Below are 18,896 nucleotides of genomic sequence, written 5' to 3'. Positions count from 1 at the left end.
GTGTATATCGTTTCAAAATTTTTAAAAAAAAACGAGCAAAATCTTGGTGTATATCAATTCATTTTTTTTATTTTTTTTTTTCTTTGAAATATCTTTTGATGCTAAAAATACCAAACCAATCATGATTTATTCTAAAAAATTTTGAACATTTTATTTTATTTAATTTTATTTTATTTTATTGGTTTTTTTTTTTTTTTTTTTTTTTTTTTTTTTTTTTTTTTTTTTTTTTTTTTTTTTTTTTTTTTTTTTTTTTAAAAAAAATAAAAAGTAAGATATCAAAAACAAATAAAAATGAAAAAAATTTTATTAATATTTATTTCATTTTATTTCATTCAATCCATTTTTGGTGCGATTGAAAATAAAAAGGTAATAATCCAACCAAATAATTTTTTAATAAGTTATTTATCACTTTTTAATAATTATGATTTACCAAATTCAAAAGTAACATTGGAAAATAAGAATGATTTAATTAAAATTAATACAACTACTAATGGAAGTAGTATAATTAGTTTTGATGATTCAATATTTAAGCCAAATAAATTATATTTTGAAGATAAAATTAATAATATTTCAATTATTGAAAATAATAAAACTATTAGTTTTGATTTATTATTTAATCAAACAAATCAACGATACTATTTAAACAGTAATAATAATAATTATATAATATTATATAAAGAGTTACAACAAATTAAATCATTATCAATATTTAAATCAATTATTGGGGATATTAATGTTAAAATTAATAATTCAGTAGCAATTTTAAATAATATCAACACACTTCCAATTAAACTGGGTAATGGTAATTTTGAAAATATTTATAAATCAATTTCTCACCAAATAATTAAAAATTTAAAACCATCGTTATATAATGAAAACGAAAAAAATTTATATGGATACAATGATTTTGAAAACAAGCCCGAACAAACTCAAACCCTTTCATTTTTAAAAGGTTTTCTAAATTTTTTACAAATCTCAATCAAAAAGGTAACAACTTCCCAACCTCTTTTTTTTTTTTCTTTTTTCTAACCATCAATTTTTTTTTTTTTTTTTTTTATTTTTTTATTTTTTTTTTTTTTATTTTTAGAATTCCCACACAAAACAACAATCAAATTCGTCTTTTCTTTATAACGAGAATGCAAATGTTTTTTATGATTTGAAAAATTTAATGTAAGATATTTTTGGGTTTTTATTGCATTTTTTTTTTTTAAAAAAATAAAGGAAAATATCTAACTCGTTAAAAAAAAAAAAAAAAAAAAAAAAAAAAAAAAAAAAAAATTTAGAAAATCTAAAAGTAACGCCTCATATTACAGCTCTTCAATAACATCATTCTTTTATGATTTATATGAATTAGAAGGTTTTAAAGAATCAAGTGTATCATTTTTAATTGATGTGTTAAGTAATAATGAAAATGTTTATGATTTCAAAACATATTTCATAGAGTTATTAAATGCAGCCAATAATGATAAAAAACCAATGATTTATCAATCGTTAAATTCAAATTATTTGTGTTTCTTTGAAAGTAATTGTCAATTCATTGCACCAAAAACATCATCACTCGAATCAAATTCAACCTCTGCTCAATCAAAGACAATCGATATATCCTCTCGTGCTTCAATTGGTGTATTGGAAGACCAAGTTAATTCTATTCAATCATTATTACCTGTAGAAGTTGGAAATCCAAAAACCATTCCATTTTATAGTCTTTACAATTATGTTTATACATACTCTGATACAAACTACGATGATTTCATTCAAAATGCTAGAGTGGAAAGTCCACATACTAAAGATTCTAAAAATAGATGTGTTTTCCAAGATTCTAAAAATAGATTTTTCGATTTATCACCAACTTCAAAGTATGTATTCTTTTATTTTATTTTTATTTTAATTTATCATTATTTTATTATCTAACCTATTTATTTTAAATTTTTAAAAAATTAAATTAAATTAATCTCAATATTTCCATTATAATAGTGTTTTAGGATCATCACAATTTACTACAACAAATGGTAGCAACATTTTTTATTTTGGTCTTTGTGAAACATCAACTTTATGTACTGCTACAGCTGGTGAGGGTCCAATTCAATCATGTGTTTCAGTCAATGGCACAAGGTATCCAACTGGTATTACTCTATTCAGTCATGTCCAATTCTTTGATAAAGGTTTAACAATTCAATACCAATCAGGAAAAATCGATAGTACCAAGTGTACCAATCAAACTGGTTATCATAGAATAAGTAACTTTATTTTAACTTGTGATACAACTCAAAACTATGCAATTAAAGGCTTTGTGGAAAGTTCAACATGTGTCTACGATGTTCAAATCTCCACTAAATTTGCTTGTCCAATTGAAAACAAATACTTATTTGGTGGCAATCAATATGATTTAAGATCATTGAAATTGTATGTATTTTATTATTATTATTATTATTTTCTTTTATTCGTTTTATTTTACTGATAAAAAAAAAATTATTAAAGAACATCATCATCAAATCCATATTCGTCAGCTCTAGAGCTCAATAGATTCCTTTTCAATTTCGGTGGTGGTACTGTTGATGTATGTAATAAATTCTCAGGATTAAGTGGAAAGTATTATGGTTGTCTTATTTTAGGACTTGGAAAAACAACTATTCCATTCTTTGATAAACCAACAGTATCCAAAGTACCATTTATTGCAAGTAGTAACACATCAAACAATATTTTAATTTCATTTAATTCATCATCTACCCCTACCATTTGTACAACCAAACCAGAGATAAAGGTATATATTAGATGCTCCAATACTGAATTCACCGTCTTAACCACTGTTAATAACTCTATTTGCAATCAAACAATCTATGCATCATCCAAAAATGCATGTCCGTTAGCATATTATGAATACTTTGGAAGTAATCCTACTTCCAGTAGTACTTTTTATGGTCAAGTATTTGATTTTTCACCATTACAAAATAGAACAATGTAATTATTATTATTATTATTATTATTATTATTATTATTATTATTATTATTATTTTATTATTGGTTATTTATTTATTATTAGTTATTTATTACTTAATTTTATTTATTAATAATTTTATTTATTTATTTTAAAAAGAAATGGTTCAATTGAATACCGTGGTCTAACATTTGGTAATTATGATTCTTCTTATTATCATAATTTCGGAATTCAACCTATTTCTTGTGGAGCTGATAATTTTGCTTGTCAAATATTAAGTTCCAATAGAAATACTTATCCACTTGGAAAAACACAATATTATCAATATTCAGCTAATAGTTTATCAATCAAATCATATGGTCTTACTACTCATAGTGATTGTCCCTCATCAGGTTATAAAAGAACACTCAAACTTTCATTCACATGCAACAAAACTGAAAATTATAAAGTTACATCATACAGTGAAAATCCAATGTGTACATACAATTTAAATATTCAATCCAAATATGCTTGTCAACAAACTGTTTCAGCTCTCTATCATAACGTATTACTCGATAACTATATTGATTTGAGACCTCTCAAAACGTAAGTAAATAATTTCTATATTTTTTTTTCCCCTTTAAAAAATAACAAATATTAACGTTTTTATTATTTTATTTTAAAGTATTTCATCAGGTAATTACATATATAAATATGAATATGATACAGTAAGTTAAATCTTATAAAAAAAAAAAAAAAAAAAAAAAAAATTAAAACTAAAATTAAAAATTTACTAAATCCATTCGTTTTTTTTTATTTTTTTTTTATTTTTTTTATTTATTTAGATTTATTTTAATATGGGTGGAAACACGCATCAATGTATGATCTCAGGTGTTGCATATCAATCATGTATGAATTTAACCATTCCATATGGTAGCGTTGAATCTCAACAATTTAGATATCAATCATCTGGAATAGATATAATACACACTTATACTGGCACAACAAATAGAAAGTTTACATTACAATTAAGATGTAATACTTTATATCCATTCCGTATTTATAGTATATCAAAATCAAGTGCAGAAATTTATATTGGGGTGTATTCAGAACATGCATGCACTAAAACATTCTCACAAATTTACCCCAATAATCCAGCCCTTAAAAATCCATGTGAGTACACCTGTAGAACACCTCAAAGAGCTTATACATTTAATTCAATCACTCATGTTCTTCTTTCAGGAGGCGTTTGTGGTGGTGAATTCCAATCAAACTACACAGATATTCAATTATCAACATTATTTTCACAATATTGGTATGACAACAAAATACCAAATGATTGGACTACTGGCCAATTCTATAATCTCCTATTCACCAATTCCACAATTACCAAACAAATCCTTTCAAAATTTGTCACTAAAACAAATAATAATTATTGTAGCTACATATCTTCCACTGGCAAATTTAAAACATTTTCAAGTATTTTAGATCAATCAATAGATCTTAGAAAGTTTGCTAATCAATCAATTCACAGACAAGTAGATAGAGGTTTAACGGTTACACACACACCACACCCATCAAGTCCATCAGCATTAGGTCTTACTATTATCTCTATCAATAACAAAACTTGTGCCTTTTTAGAAACCACACTTGCAAATGCATTCACTACAGAAACAATTAGAAATTGTCCATCAAGAGATTATTGCCGTTATAATTGTACTGGTATTACCCAAAATGTAAGTTTTTTTTTTTTTTTTAAAAAATATTTTTATTTTAATATTAAAAATATATATCATATTAATATTTATTTTTTATTTTTTTTTTTTTTTATAAAAAAAAATAGGATTTAAATTTATTAAATACTAAAAATGATTTAAATAGTACTCTTTTAACAATTGGTGTTTGTCCAAATGAATTAATAAAATATAATACTACCACATTTGCCAAAGTTATTAAATTCTTTGAAAAAAGATGGATTGATAATCCAATTATTGGAAATTGGAGATCAGGTCAATTCTATGAATATTTAAAACTTACAAATGTTGTTTCAAAAATTAATATTCTTTCAAAATATGTAGATTCAACAACTCGTCATTATGTTTGTACATATACATCCACAGAAGTTAAACCAAAGAATTCATTTGACGATATAAAACAAATTACTTCTGATTTATTTAAATTAGCATTGAAAAACAATTCAACCAGAAAAAGTTATACAAATTTTGATACTTATTTCGCTCCTTCAAAAACCAATTCATCTTTTGGTTTATCAATGGTTTTTGTAAATTTTAAGATTTGTTCATTCATTGAATCTTCAATTCAAGATTTCCAAAGTGGAAAAATCATTAATTCATGTCCAATTGGTCCAATTGTTGATGACGTTACTGTAAAATCACAAGAGATTACTGTCAATGCCAGATTTTGTCCAACAAGTACCAATACACTTTTTGCATATGTTGGTTCAAGTCAAGCTAGTTTTAATTCCATCCAAAGATACACTAACGGAACATGTAGAATTATCTTTAGATTAAGTTCATTAACTATCGGTCTTCAAAATAAAAGAATTAAAATTTATAATGAATATTCCAAAAATATTTACGAATCATTATATCCAAGAAATATATTATATTACTTCAAATTCCCAATTCCAACTGTAACTAAAATTACTTACTCTGCTACAAATCCAAAATATAATTCATTAATTACTGTTACTGGTGAAAACTTTTTACAAGCAACTGATAGTAGATATGGTTTGGTTGTAAAAATTGGTGAAACTAATGTTACAGATACAATTACATTTTTAACAAATACACAATTTTATATTAAGGCAATTGGTGCTGGTTCAAAGTATGTATAAATTAATTTTTTTTTTAATAATAATTTTTAATTTTAAAAACATAATATATTTACAATTTTTTTTTTTTTTTTTTTTTTAATTAAATTAATTAGTTATATTTCATTTTATTGTTTTAAAAATATAAAAATGAATATTAAAAGTGGTGTTGTAAATTACTTTACATTTGAAAATGTAATTATTAGTAGTTTATCAAAAACAACAGGTAAAATTGGAGATGTAGTAACTATTAATGGTCAAAACTTTTTCAATGGAAGCACAAATATCTATTTTGGTTCAGAAATTGCAGAAATTACAAAATTCACCTCTGATAAGATTATGGAGGTTATTGTACCACCAGGTTTTTATACTGTAAATGTTTTTGCAATAAACACAGGTATGAATGCCTCAACTGCATCGATTAAATTTACATATCCATCAATGATTATTGATAAATTATATTACGATGATAAACATTTGAATACATCAAATATAAATCAATATTGGATAGTTGGTAGAGGTTTAGGTTCGATTGTTGAAGAAATTCCAGAAGCAACAGTGGATGGCACTGACTCATTTTGTGAAATTCAACGTTGTACTTCAGATGTAATTGCAAATAGTAAAATCGATTATTCAAATATTTGTCCATACTTGAAATCCCAATATGCATATTATTCAACCGATTTCGATCTTTACCTATGTAGTTTCCCAATAAATGTTGGTGCTAATAGAACAATCCAAGTTACACTTGCAAACACTGCCAGATATACTTATAAATATTCATATTCTCTACCATGGCTTTCCAAATTCTTAACTGCCAATAGTTCAGATACTCATGGTGGTAATTGTAGTAGATTAAATTGTGTAACTCCTCCACAAAAACCACAATATTTAAATATTACAGGTTTTAATTTCAATCCATTCGAATTTATTTCACCATTTTATGATTCAAATAAAACAATTGCATCTTGGAGAAATACTTCAAGAATTTATATAGGTACATTTGAATGTGGATCAGTTCAATGGATAAATTCAACCAATGTTAGTTGTATTATTCCACCTGGTATCGGTGCCAATCTAAAAGTTAATATTACTATTGGTGAACAAAAATCTGAAAATCAACTTTTATTCTCTTATAATAAACCAAATATTACAAATAAAATTACAGTATCAACTGATGGTGCCACTGATATTAAATATGTTGGTTTCAATTTCGTTCCCGCTGAATTAAAAGATTTTTATAATAAAGAAGAAAACAAAAATGTTTCAGTAAATTCAATAACAATCAATGGTAAAACTCAATATAAAGATATTAAATGGATTAATTCAACAAGTTTCTCATTTAATCCAGTTGCAGGTATTGGTAAAAACCATTCAGTTGTACTTTTAGTTGGTGGACAAAAATCAAATGAAACAAGATCATTCTCTTATAATCCACCATCATTGGATAATAAACAATATGCAGCACCATCTTCAGGTGGTAAAACTATTACAATCAAAGGTTATGACTTTGTTCCAAAATCATTGAAAAACTCTGTTAATTCGTCAAATGGTACAGTTTCTATTAATGGCGTACTTTGTGTCAACTGGGAGTGGGTTGATTCTAAAAATGTAAAATGTACTGTACCACCAGGTAAAGGAAAAGGTTTACCAATTCGTGTTAATGTTCAAAGTCAATTAAATAGTCTTAATAATTACTTTTCTTATGTTGATCCAGAATCTCCAACAAATATTGTAATTTTTATTGTTATTGGATTAGCAGCTTTGGTTGCAGCAGCATTATTAGCATCAACTGCTTTACCACTTACACAAATAGCATTGGCAACATCTGCAACAGCAGCTAAATCTGGTTCAATATTAGCATCTACAGCATCATTTTCAGGAGCATTAGAGAAATCATTACAATTTGGATTCGCAGCAGTAACAAGAAGAGTTGTAACTCAGGTTGCAAAGAATGGTATTAAACGTGTATCAACTATAGCTTTAGCAATGGTGGTAACAAAATCATCAATGGGTGGTAACCTATTATCATCATCAACAGCACCAGTACCAACATCCAATCTTTTATCAATTGCTTCAACACCTTACTCTGCAGTATTTTTCTCAATTAATCATAATGATCGTATCTTTACAATTGATAATCAATTCAATGAAACTGTAACATGTATTGATAATAATAATTTAAGTTTCAATTTCAACAAATCATTCACTTGTCAAATTAATGCTAATAATAATGGTATTAAATGTAATACAACCAACTTTGGAACTGAAATTAATTGTGGTGTTCGTTCAAAATCTGCATCTTATAAATTCTCTATTCCAACGGTTTCAAAAGTTTCAAGTTCATTAAAATGTGAATATGATGCCAATGAAAAATCAATGATAATCTATGGTCAAAATAGTCCAATCTATTGTAAAGATGGATTTAACGAATATACATACAATCATAATTCTACTATTTTCTGTTCAAATAGTGAAACCCAATCAAACATTGTTGAATGTGTTAGTGATGGCGGTGAACCTGAACATTCATTCATTAATAATGTAGAATGCTATAATTACAATAAATACTCATCATGCTCAAAGAATTCATTGGTAAAAGCTTCAGATTATTCTGCATGCTTTGAAGTTCCACCATCCGAAGTAGAGCCAATTGTAATTACCAATCAAACTATTATCACAGAATTCAACTCTGCATCAAGTAAACTTGCCTGTTATCCAAAAGAAGTAGAATTTAACTATGCATATAATAATACCCTCATTTGTTATAATGTTAAATCTGGATCCATCGATTATTCTGATTCTATCCTTCATCAAATACAATACAAAGTTAAAGTTTGTATTGAAAAAGAATAATATTTAAAACCAATAAATAAAATAATATCATTTAAAAATTCAGATATTACTTTTTTTTTTTTTTTTTTTTTTTTTTTTTTTTTTTTTTTTTAAAAAATTGATTAACGAGTGTTTATCCATTTAAAGAAATAAGCAATAATTAAAAGTTTATTTATAAATAGGATTTTACCTAAATGTTTTTTCCCTCTTTTTTTGAAAATTTTTTTATTTCGAGTAATGTTTTTGTTTTTTTAGATTTTCAAAATTTATGGGATTAAAAATTTTAATGTTTCAATAATAAAATAGTATGTTGGATTATTATATCTTAAATAAATTGATCAACAATTACTCTATTTAGTAAGGTTGTACTTGGTATACAGTAGTCGTTGATAATTTATTTTTTAATATTTTTAATTAGTTTGTTGTATTCCCTTTTGTTGCAAATTGAAAGTGTGTCCTTTAGTAAAAAAACTTTATTTATGTAATCCAAATTTTATTTTTGTATAAATTTTTTTTTTTTTTTTTTTATATTATATTATACTTCATATAAATAACTATCTCCAAATGAAAATTTTATTTAAAATTATTTTATTGATCTTTTTTTTTGTGAACTCCTGTAACTCACATCACTATGTTGGTATTATCAACGACAATTCTATAACTCCAAACACGCAATGGTTTTACGATAATATGTTCATTAGAAGAAACGCAAATAGTGCCTGTCCTGGAGTAAACGCTTTTGTTGGGAAACGGGGTATACTTTGTTTTCGGGAATATGGTTCCTCATGTATTGACCTTGCTATATATCGGTAAAGCATCCCATCAAGATGGGATAAGGTTGTACCACAGAGGTTACTCAGATCTAGCTGGTGGCTCAAGGAGATGGGGACTCCAAATGCAAACCCACCAGAAATGGCAAATGCCGAAGTTTTAATGTAATATAGAGGTTTTGATGGTCCAGTTGCCGGTCATGGTGAGTGGTTCCTTTCAGTATTTGGGTGTCCAGAAAATAGTTTCAACGAGGGTGGTTTAAAGACATCTGCTCATGGTTATGGAGAAGGTCAATGGAATTTTTTCCATGCAAATGCTCCCCCAGTTAATGTTCTCCAAAATATAATAAATCAAGATCCATCCCCCGGTCTTTTTTTTAGATTTCCAAACTATCCATCTGCTCCAAGTATTATAAGAATAATTGTTGAATGTGAAACTTAACGATTACACGCTGAAGGTCTTTCAGTTCAAGTTCCTGGTCTTCAAAATCAGTGTTAAATCTTCAAAATCAAGTGGCACATTTTCAAAATCAAGTGGTAAATCTTCAAAATGCAAACGAACTATTGGGAAAGTTATAATAATCACAATCATTTAGTATTACGTCCAGATAATATCTGGATGGCAATATTAACTCAATTTTCATCTATTTAAATAAAAACTCTGAAGAATTACGTGAAAAATTTGTAGATTTTACTGGTTAAAAGAAATTAGTAGTTAAGACAGGATATCCAATATTAAAAGCACCTTTTGATAAATTAACAATTGAAATGTCAAATCAAATTCAATCAAATATTAAAGATCCATCAATTAAAGATTTAATTATACCAGATTTTACAACTACAACAGAATCTGATAAAGTTGTATTTTCAATTGCATTAATGTCAACAATGAAAAATTATTTTAAGTTTGTTTTCCAATCATTATGTGGACTTTCAGAAGTAACATTTTTAAGTGAAATTAATGATTAGATAAATTTAAAAGAAAGAGTTGAAAAATTAATTCAGTTCGATAATAAAAATGGTGAAATTAAAAAATGGTTAGTTTATTTATTACCAGTGATTGATAAATTCATTGATTCTGCAAATGGAAATCCTGATACAACTTGGTGGAATCAAATCGTTGATTATAAATCACAATCTGGTGGATCAGTTTTAACAGGTTGGCTAGCTACTTTTTGTGTATTCGATAATGATGGTAAATATAATGATGATAGATATATAATGTCATATAAGGGTAATCAAAAAGAGGATTTTCCAAGGCCAAGAGTTAATATTGATACAATTGCAAATGGATTCGTATCATGTCCAGTTTTACTAAAAGATTTAAATCATGAATACGATAGTACAATTTATTCAGGTCATTTCGGTTCAAAACTATTAGATAATAATTCAAAATTAATACAATCATTAGATTAGTTTATTGTTGCTAAACTTGAGAATTTAAAAAAGGGAAAATAAAAAAAAAAATAAAAAGTTTTATAAATAAAAATAACAATAATAACAATATATCCAACAAATGAGAACTAGTATCTCTATGAGAACCATATTCATTTGGTTATTTTTTTTTTTTTTTCGAGTATTTAAATAGAAAAACATGGAATATTAAAAAAAAGAAAAAAGATTTTTTACAATCTTCATGAATAATATATCAACAATAGAAAATATGACCTCTTTAACAATTTAATAACCAAATCTATTTTTATTTTATTATTTTAAATTTTTTTTTTTTTTTTTTTTTCTTTTTTTTTTCTCACTTTCTGGTAAAATGGTTCTTTGAGTTATTAAAAAAAAAAAATTTTTTTTTTTTTTTTTATTGTTGTTGGGAAATTCAAACACAAATGAAAAATAATAGAAAAATAAATATAAATTGTCATCATGCTGATGAGGATGGTAAAGATTCAAAAGTAATTAAATACAATTTCAAAATTAAAAGAGATGAAAATAATAAATCAATTTCATTTAGAGTTTGTGATATTGAACAAAATAAATGGGAATTAAAATATGAATTTAATGTTGATGATTTTTTAAAAAATGAATTATTAAAAACAAATGAACCTTTAAATTCAATTAAAAATAATCATTCAATTTATTATCAAGAAAGAATGGAAGCAAGTGCAATAATTAAAAATGAAATTGGTGAAGAATCTAAAAAATACAAAGTATTACAAACAAGTATTATCAATGGCGATGATGATGGTTCAAAATTAGAATCATTTAATTTAAATAGTTTTGTATACTCTGCTTGGGAAAGTTATAATAATCACAATCATTTGGTATTACGTCCAGATAATATCTGGATGGCAATATTAACTCAATTATCGTTCTACATAAATAAAAACTCTGAAGAATTACGTGAAAAATTTGTAGATTTTACTGGTAAAAAGGAATTAATAGTTGAGACTGAATATAGAATATTAGAAGCACCTTTTGAAAAATTAACAATTGAAATGTCAAATCAAATTCAATCAAATATTAAAGATCCATCAATTAAAGATTTAATTATACCAGATTTTACAACTACAACAGAATCTGATAAAGTTGTATTTTCAATTGCATTAATGTCAACAATGAAGAAATATTTCGATTATAGATATGGATGTAAATGTGGACTTTCAGAAGTAACATTATTAGGTGAAATTAATGATTGGATAAATTTAAAAGAAAGAGTTGAAAAATTAATTCAATTCGATAATAAAGATGGTGTAATTAAAAAATGGTTAAATAAATATTTATTAGCAGTGATTGATAAATTCATTGATTCTGCAAAAGGAAATCCTGATACAACTTGGTGGAATCAAATAGTTGATTATAAACAACGATCTGGTGGATCAGTTTTAACAGGTTGGTTAGCTACTTTTTGTGTATTCGATAATGATGGTAAATACAATGATAAAAAATTTTTATTTTTTGATGAAGAAGAGGATTTTCCATGGCCAAGAGTTAATGGTGATTCAATTCCAAATGGATATGTATCATGTCCTATAAAATTAAAAGATATTGATCAAGAATACAATAGTACAATTTATTCAGGTCATTTTGGTTCAAAACTTTTAGATAATAATTCAAAATTAATACCATCATTAGATTGGTTTATTATTGCTAAACTTTTATAAAAAATAATAATTAATAAAAAAAGAAAAAAAATATCTCAAAAAAAAAAAAAAAAATATCCAAATTTTTTTTTTATTGACCAAATTATTATAAAAATAAAAAAATATCTAAAATTAACATGTTTTGGTGCATTATATTTTTATTTTTTTTTAAAATTTTATTTTTTTATTTTTTAATTTTTTTACATTTTTTTATTTTTTTTTTTTTTTAAAACAGATATTTTACTCCTATATAATGATTAAATAACATGAATATTATTTTAATTTTAATTATCTTTTTATTTTTTGGAAATTCAATTTCAAAATTAATACCATCTGAAAGTAAATATTATTATTATTTTTTTTTTTTTTTTTTTTTTTTTTTTTTCAATAACCAACTAAATTATTTTTTTTTTTTTTTTTTTTTTTTTTTTTTTTTTTTTTTTTTATAAGCTGATTGTTTATATAATTTAATAGTATTATCAAAAAATGCAAATACATTTAAATTAAGAAATGATTCAAATTGGGGATATTATTGTGAAGATTATCCAAATAATTTTAAATGTAGTGATGATAAAGGTTTATTAACATCATTAACAATGAATGGTGCCAGTGTTATCAAAATTGATAGTAATAATTTAAATTGTTTTCAAAAAGAGAATTTAATTTTCAATCTATCATTATTTTCATTGGATAATAATTTTTTTTTTCAAGGTAATAATTTTAAAAATTATTCATTCGAATTGAATAATTGTATAATACAATCAATATCAAATCCAATTAAAAATATAGATTCATTGACTATCAGTACAAATAATTTATTACAAATAGCATTGAATGCTTCAATACCAGTGTCGTCATTAATTGAATTGACAAGTTTCACACTTTTAAATAATTTACCAAGTGGTGAATTATATTATTTCTATACAAATGATTTAAGTTCAACAAGTTCTAAAAGTAGGATAAAATCAATTGATAGTGTGACTAGGAATATACCAAGTCTAACATATGTCGATAGTGTTGAAAGTGTTAATTTGTATTTTACAAGTGGTGTTAAAAATGATTTATCAAATTTAACAAGTTATTTAAATGTTAAAACTTTACAATTGAATGGTGGTAGTAGTGGTTTATCATATACATTTCCAAGTGATTCAATTAAAAGTTTAACAAATTTGAATACATTAATTTTAAATAATATTCAATTTACTAAACCAACTGATGGTTCAATTGATTTATCAACAATGACTTCATTGAAAAGTATTACAATTGTAAATCCTGGTTTATTTAGTACTGATGCTATTAAAGCTTTACCAATGAAATCCTTGAAATCATTTTCAATAACCCAATGTTCAATTAAAAGTGGGTATCCAATTCCAGGTATTTTCAATAAAGCAAACTCTGTCATTGAATCAATTTCAATTACTAGTTGTGGTATGCCTGATAATTTAGATATAGTATTACCATTACCAAAGAGTTTAAGATATTTAGAATTAACTAATAATCCATTGAAAGGAACTATAAGTAATCAATTTTGTACTTTACAAACTTTAAAATTACCAAATTCAATTTTAATCAATGGTATTTTACCATCATGTTTTTCATGTCATTTTAAAAATAATGTAATATTAAAATCAAATTTAAATCTTGCAATAGGTGTTATTAACATTCAAAATTGTACAAATCTAATAGCAAATTTAAAGATTGATTCAATTTTAAATAGAACAATTATTTATGGTTCTGATTTAGGTTTTGATACAAGTTATTTCACAACCACACCAAGTACAAATGATTGGATAGTTGATATACCAAGTAATCAATTCTATAGAAATTCCGTTGATATTAATACATTTACATTCAATTTCATTTATCCTTCAATTTCAATGACCTTATCAACAAGTGGACCAGTGGTAACATCAGTATATGTTTCAAATGTTGGTTTATTAACTATTAAAGGTACTGGATTCTCTTATAGTATAAGTGGTACTATATATACAATATTGAATGATCAATATTGTCAAATTAGATCTACAACTTTTGATACTATAATTTGTCAACTTTTCGCATATACAAATATAACCAAAACTAAAATTGATGCAACTAGTGTCTTAAAAATTACTGGTCAACCAGATTATATATTCAATGTAACTTATTTACCAGATTTTACAAATTATTATTTAACTTGTAATCAAAATTGTACAGGTAAAGGATTTTGTGATAGAAATTCAGGTGAATGTATTTGTAATTGTCATAATAAAGGTAGTTGTGATATTAGAAATAAAGTATGTAAATGCTTTACATTTTGGTTAGGTGATCAATGTATAATTCCTGATCATTATGTATCAAGTGTTGTTGCTTCAAATATATTAGGTGGTAATGTTACGTTAAAAGGTTGGTATGGTGATGACCATGTTAATCCTTCAGTTTTCATTGGTGGTTTAGAGTGTACACCAATTTATGAAATTGGATATTCATCAATAAAATGTTTAATTGGTCCTGGTAGTGGAGTGAAATCAGTTACAGTAATTCAAAATGGTCATTCATGGGCTGGTCAAAATATTTATCTCTACAACAATACCCTATTAAATTGTCCAAACGATTGTACAAATTCTACAATGGGTATTTGTGATCAAAGAATTGGCCAATGTAATTGTTTGAAATCAAATTTCATTGGACCAGATTGTTCAATTGAAGTGGTTCAACAACCTCCAAAATCAAATACAACGGTTGATACAGGTACAGGTTCAACCGATTTAAATAATGATAAAACAAAATATACAATTAAAATTAAAAAACTTTTAGAATTAGATTTTAATAATAACCCAGTTAATACAATTGATTTATTTGAAAATAATTGGAATTTTAAAAAAATAAATTCTACCAGTAATAATAATAATAATAATAATAATAGTAATAATTTATATATTTTTAATAAAATTGTACCATTAAAATGTAATATTACATATATAATTGAAGAAGTTGAAAATGATAAAGAATTTACATTTGCTGATATTACTTTCAAGGTAACAAGTGGTTCAATTAAATTAACAGTTGAAATTAATAATTATACCTATATTAGTGGTTTAAATACATTACAATTACAAATGGAATCATCAGTTGGTTTAACTAAAAATGAAGATGGTACAATTAATGGTCAACAATGTGATATTGCAAATATTGAAAATATTGATACTGAAAATTCAGCATTAAACTATGTAACCATTACAAAGGATGGTACTGTATTATATGGTAGATTCATTAATCGTGCTTTATCTGATCATCGTCCAACTTTTATAACTTCTCAAATCGTTGAAAAAAATATTAGTTCAATCACTGTTGGTTTAAATTTACCCCATTGCATAGATTGTATAATTGATCCTGGTAAAGTATTATTATTATTATTTTTTTTTTTTTTTTTTTTTTTATAATTATTTTATATATTAATTAAAAAAAAAAAAAAAAAAAAAAAAAAATTAGATTTTTCAATTTTAGTTCAAAATAAAGAATTTAAATCAGATTGTAAAAGTGGTAATAGTGATGATAATGAAAGAGTTTGGTTTTTACCAGTTGTAATTGTAGTTCCAGTTGTTTCTGCAACAATTATTGTCATTCTCAGTTTAGTAGTTTATACAAAATATAGAAGAGCATTAAGATTAAAACTTCAATCATTAATGGATCCTAAAACAATTAAAATGAATGATTTAAATTAAATCAATCTGGAAATTTAGAATTTGAAAAAAGAAAAAAAATAAAAAAAAAAATTATAAAAATAAAAATAAAAATAAAAATAAAAATAAAAATAAAAAAACACTCCCCCTTTTATAATTTTTTATTTATTTTTTATTTTATTAAATTAATTTTTTTAATAAAAATAATAAAAAAAAAAAATTATAAAAGGTGTTTTTTTTTTTTTTTTTTTTTTTTATTATTTTTTTTTAATATTCAATGTTAACACTCTCACTTAATTAATAATAAAAATAATAACAATAACAATAATATATTTTATAAAAAATGAAAAATAAAATTAGTTATTTAAATGATGATCGTCATACAATTAAAAGAGTAAAAAGATCAAATCCAATTTTATTTATAAAAACTCCATATAGTAGAGAAGCAATGAAGAAAAAGTATTTTAAATTTTATTTGATACATGGTTTCACAACTGGTTATATTAGTCGTAGTGGTACTTTGGAAAATAAAAAAAAGAATTTATCTTTTAAAAAATCAAAAAAAAATTTAAATTCTTATTTAAATTCATTGAACAAAGATGGTGCTGATCAAGTAAATGATGAAAATGTACAAAATGAAGAAAATGATGAAAATCAAGAAAATGATGAAAATCAAGAAAATGATGAATATGAAGAAAATTATGATGATGAAGAGAACCAAGGAAATGATGAATATGAAGAAAATGAAAGTGTTGAAAACCATTTTGAAAGTGATTCTGAAAAAGGAGATTTTGAAGAAATGGATCAAACTTGGAAAACCAATGAAAAAGACAATGAAAAAAGTGACAATAATGATAATGGTGATGAAAACAATGAAAAAACTAAACCAAATCAACAATTACAATTTATTGGACTTCATCGTAAAAAAGAAAACCAAGATGAGGATTCAAACAAAACCAAGGAAATTGAACAACAACAACAAAATCAAAAACAACAACAAGTCAATGATGAAGATTGTTCATCAAACAAACAAAGTAATTCATTTTCTGGCAATGTCCTAGCCTTTGGCAATATGATTTTAAAAGGTCTTTCATTTTCTGATTTAACAGGAAATAATAATAATAATAATATTAATAATAATAATAATAATAATAATAAAAATAATACCAACACTAATTATACCAATAATGTTGTAGTTAATGATAATATTTGTGAAAAAGACAAAGAAAATACACAAGATCAACAAACAAATACAGTTACAGTTTCAACTACTATTATCAATACAACCACAACTTCAACCACTTCTGAAAATAGTAATACAATTGATAAAAGTAATGATAGTATAAATGAAAGTGGTATTAGCTCATTGGATGAATCAAACAATTCAACTAGTGGCGATTTAATTTCTTCAAATTCTTCCTCTTTCAGTTCAATGGATGATATATAATCAACTTTTAATAATTATTCACAACCATAGAACCAATAGTAAAAACAAAATAAATAAAAATAAATTAAATATAAATATAAATAAATATAATAAAAATATAATAAATAATAATTATTTGTTTTTTTTTTTAAAATTTCCATTTTCTATTTTCGATGTTTTTTTTATTATTTATTATTTATTATTTTTATTTATTGAATTTTAACAGCACTACTACTGCTGCTACTTGAGCCATCAGTTAAAGATTGATTTTGTTGTTTTTTAATTTCTCTTGTTCTCTTTCTAATTCTCCACTCTGTAATTTTTTCTTCAGTTTTTTCAGCTTTATCCTTTTCCATTTGATTTTGAGAAGATCTTATTACAAATAACCAAATTTCAACAGCAACACCAATTATTCCTAATACTAAACCACATACTAAACCCTAAAAAAAAAAAAAAATAAAATAAAAAAATAAAATAAAAAAAGTAAGTCTCTTTTGTATTATTATTATTATTACACTATTATTATTTTTTAGTTATTTGTTATTAAAAGTTAATACATACATATAATTGAGAGTTTAACCAATTATGACCAACGAAAATACCACCAACTAAAAGAGTGAAAAAAGTGACTAATATATTTACAGCAATTGAAAGTTGTGATCTAAATGAAGACAATTCATTTAAATCTGTTTCTTTTTTAGCAACATTTTTAACTAATTTTGAATATTGATATTCTTTATTTAATTTCTCTAAATGTTGTTTTCTTGCTATAAATTCTGGATCCTTTTTATATTATTTAATCATTAGAATTTAAGTGGAAAATTTAAAAAAAAAAAAAAAAATGGGAAATGAAAAATAAAAACATACAGGTGTTACTTCTGCTTTTGGTGGATAATAAATTATAGAATCTTTAATTAAATCTTGAAAATAAACTTTTGTAGTTGATGTTTTTGCAATGTCTTTTAATATACTAAATGGTATGAATGGTTGTTGGTTATTTGTATATTTTGAATATTTCTCTTTTAATTTATTATCATTTGAAATTGTTGATTTAATTAATGGTGTAATTGTAAATTTTAATCCATCAACTTCTGAAATAGTTGTAGATGATGTTGTTGTTGTTGAACTTGTTGAAGTTGTTGAAGTTGTTTCAGTTTTAGTTGCTGTCATTTATATGTTTATTATTTATTATATTTATTTATTTATTTATTTATTAATAGAGGATTTGAATATTGTTGTTGTTTTTATTTTTTTTTTTTTTTTTTCTTTTTTTTTTAATATTATGTGAAAATCTATAAAAGATTTTTTATTTTAATCTGACTAAAATTCCTTTTCGTTTTAAATTAAATTATGCAATTTATTTT

The 18,896-nt window shown here is 24.1% G+C and overlaps 9 protein-coding genes across 9 annotated transcripts; 8 read left to right on the top strand and 1 right to left on the bottom strand.

The window, feature by feature from the left end:
• Positions 1 to 291: 291 nt before the first annotated feature.
• DDB_G0290815 (hypothetical protein) lies at positions 292 to 5,771 on the top strand (the record flags this gene model as incomplete). Its single annotated transcript, XM_630458.1, has 9 exons — positions 292 to 987; positions 1,088 to 1,170; positions 1,284 to 1,856; positions 1,975 to 2,403; positions 2,479 to 2,958; positions 3,095 to 3,520; positions 3,600 to 3,642; positions 3,760 to 4,650; positions 4,758 to 5,771. 9 exons carry the CDS (start codon positions 292 to 294, stop codon positions 5,769 to 5,771), a joined length of 4,635 nt encoding a protein of 1,544 aa, XP_635550.1.
• A 126-nt stretch (positions 5,772 to 5,897) lies between these two features.
• On the top strand, positions 5,898 to 8,603 carry DDB_G0290813 (hypothetical protein; the record flags this gene model as incomplete). The annotated part of the gene is made up of 1 exon (XM_630457.1): positions 5,898 to 8,603. One exon carries the CDS (start codon positions 5,898 to 5,900, stop codon positions 8,601 to 8,603), a length of 2,706 nt encoding a protein of 901 aa, XP_635549.1.
• Positions 8,604 to 9,272: 669 nt separating this feature from the next.
• DDB_G0290811 (hypothetical protein) lies at positions 9,273 to 9,794 on the top strand (the record flags this gene model as incomplete). Its single annotated transcript, XM_630456.1, has 2 exons — positions 9,273 to 9,391; positions 9,527 to 9,794. The coding sequence occupies 2 exons, from the start codon at positions 9,273 to 9,275 to the stop codon at positions 9,792 to 9,794; spliced, it is 387 nt and encodes a 128-aa protein (XP_635548.1).
• A 326-nt stretch (positions 9,795 to 10,120) lies between these two features.
• Positions 10,121 to 10,321, top strand: DDB_G0290809 (hypothetical protein; the record flags this gene model as incomplete). The annotated part of the gene is made up of 1 exon (XM_630455.1): positions 10,121 to 10,321. One exon carries the CDS (start codon positions 10,121 to 10,123, stop codon positions 10,319 to 10,321), a length of 201 nt encoding a protein of 66 aa, XP_635547.1.
• A 49-nt stretch (positions 10,322 to 10,370) lies between these two features.
• Positions 10,371 to 10,768, top strand: DDB_G0290807 (hypothetical protein; the record flags this gene model as incomplete). Its single annotated transcript, XM_630454.1, has 2 exons — positions 10,371 to 10,389; positions 10,410 to 10,768. The coding sequence occupies 2 exons, from the start codon at positions 10,371 to 10,373 to the stop codon at positions 10,766 to 10,768; spliced, it is 378 nt and encodes a 125-aa protein (XP_635546.1).
• Positions 10,769 to 11,190: 422 nt separating this feature from the next.
• On the top strand, positions 11,191 to 12,465 carry DDB_G0290805 (hypothetical protein; the record flags this gene model as incomplete). Its single annotated transcript, XM_630453.1, has 1 exon — positions 11,191 to 12,465. The coding sequence occupies one exon, from the start codon at positions 11,191 to 11,193 to the stop codon at positions 12,463 to 12,465; it is 1,275 nt and encodes a 424-aa protein (XP_635545.1).
• Positions 12,466 to 12,710: 245 nt separating this feature from the next.
• Positions 12,711 to 16,148, top strand: DDB_G0290835 (hypothetical protein; the record flags this gene model as incomplete). Its single annotated transcript, XM_630452.1, has 3 exons — positions 12,711 to 12,783; positions 12,895 to 15,819; positions 15,916 to 16,148. The coding sequence occupies 3 exons, from the start codon at positions 12,711 to 12,713 to the stop codon at positions 16,146 to 16,148; spliced, it is 3,231 nt and encodes a 1,076-aa protein (XP_635544.1).
• Positions 16,149 to 16,449: 301 nt separating this feature from the next.
• Positions 16,450 to 17,553, top strand: DDB_G0290803 (hypothetical protein; the record flags this gene model as incomplete). Its single annotated transcript, XM_630451.1, has 1 exon — positions 16,450 to 17,553. One exon carries the CDS (start codon positions 16,450 to 16,452, stop codon positions 17,551 to 17,553), a length of 1,104 nt encoding a protein of 367 aa, XP_635543.1.
• A 188-nt stretch (positions 17,554 to 17,741) lies between these two features.
• Positions 17,742 to 18,702, bottom strand: DDB_G0290801 (hypothetical protein; the record flags this gene model as incomplete). Its single annotated transcript, XM_630450.1, has 3 exons — positions 17,742 to 17,972; positions 18,094 to 18,315; positions 18,400 to 18,702. 3 exons carry the CDS (start codon positions 18,700 to 18,702, stop codon positions 17,742 to 17,744), a joined length of 756 nt encoding a protein of 251 aa, XP_635542.1.
• Between the last annotated feature and the right edge of the window lie 194 nt (positions 18,703 to 18,896).

This window comes from Dictyostelium discoideum (assembly GCF_000004695.1).
Source record: "Dictyostelium discoideum AX4 chromosome 5 chromosome, whole genome shotgun sequence".
Classification (NCBI taxonomy): Eukaryota; Evosea; class Eumycetozoa; order Dictyosteliales; family Dictyosteliaceae; genus Dictyostelium; species Dictyostelium discoideum.
Note: the sequence above shows the minus strand (reverse complement) of the source record. Positions and strands in the feature narration are given on the sequence as shown.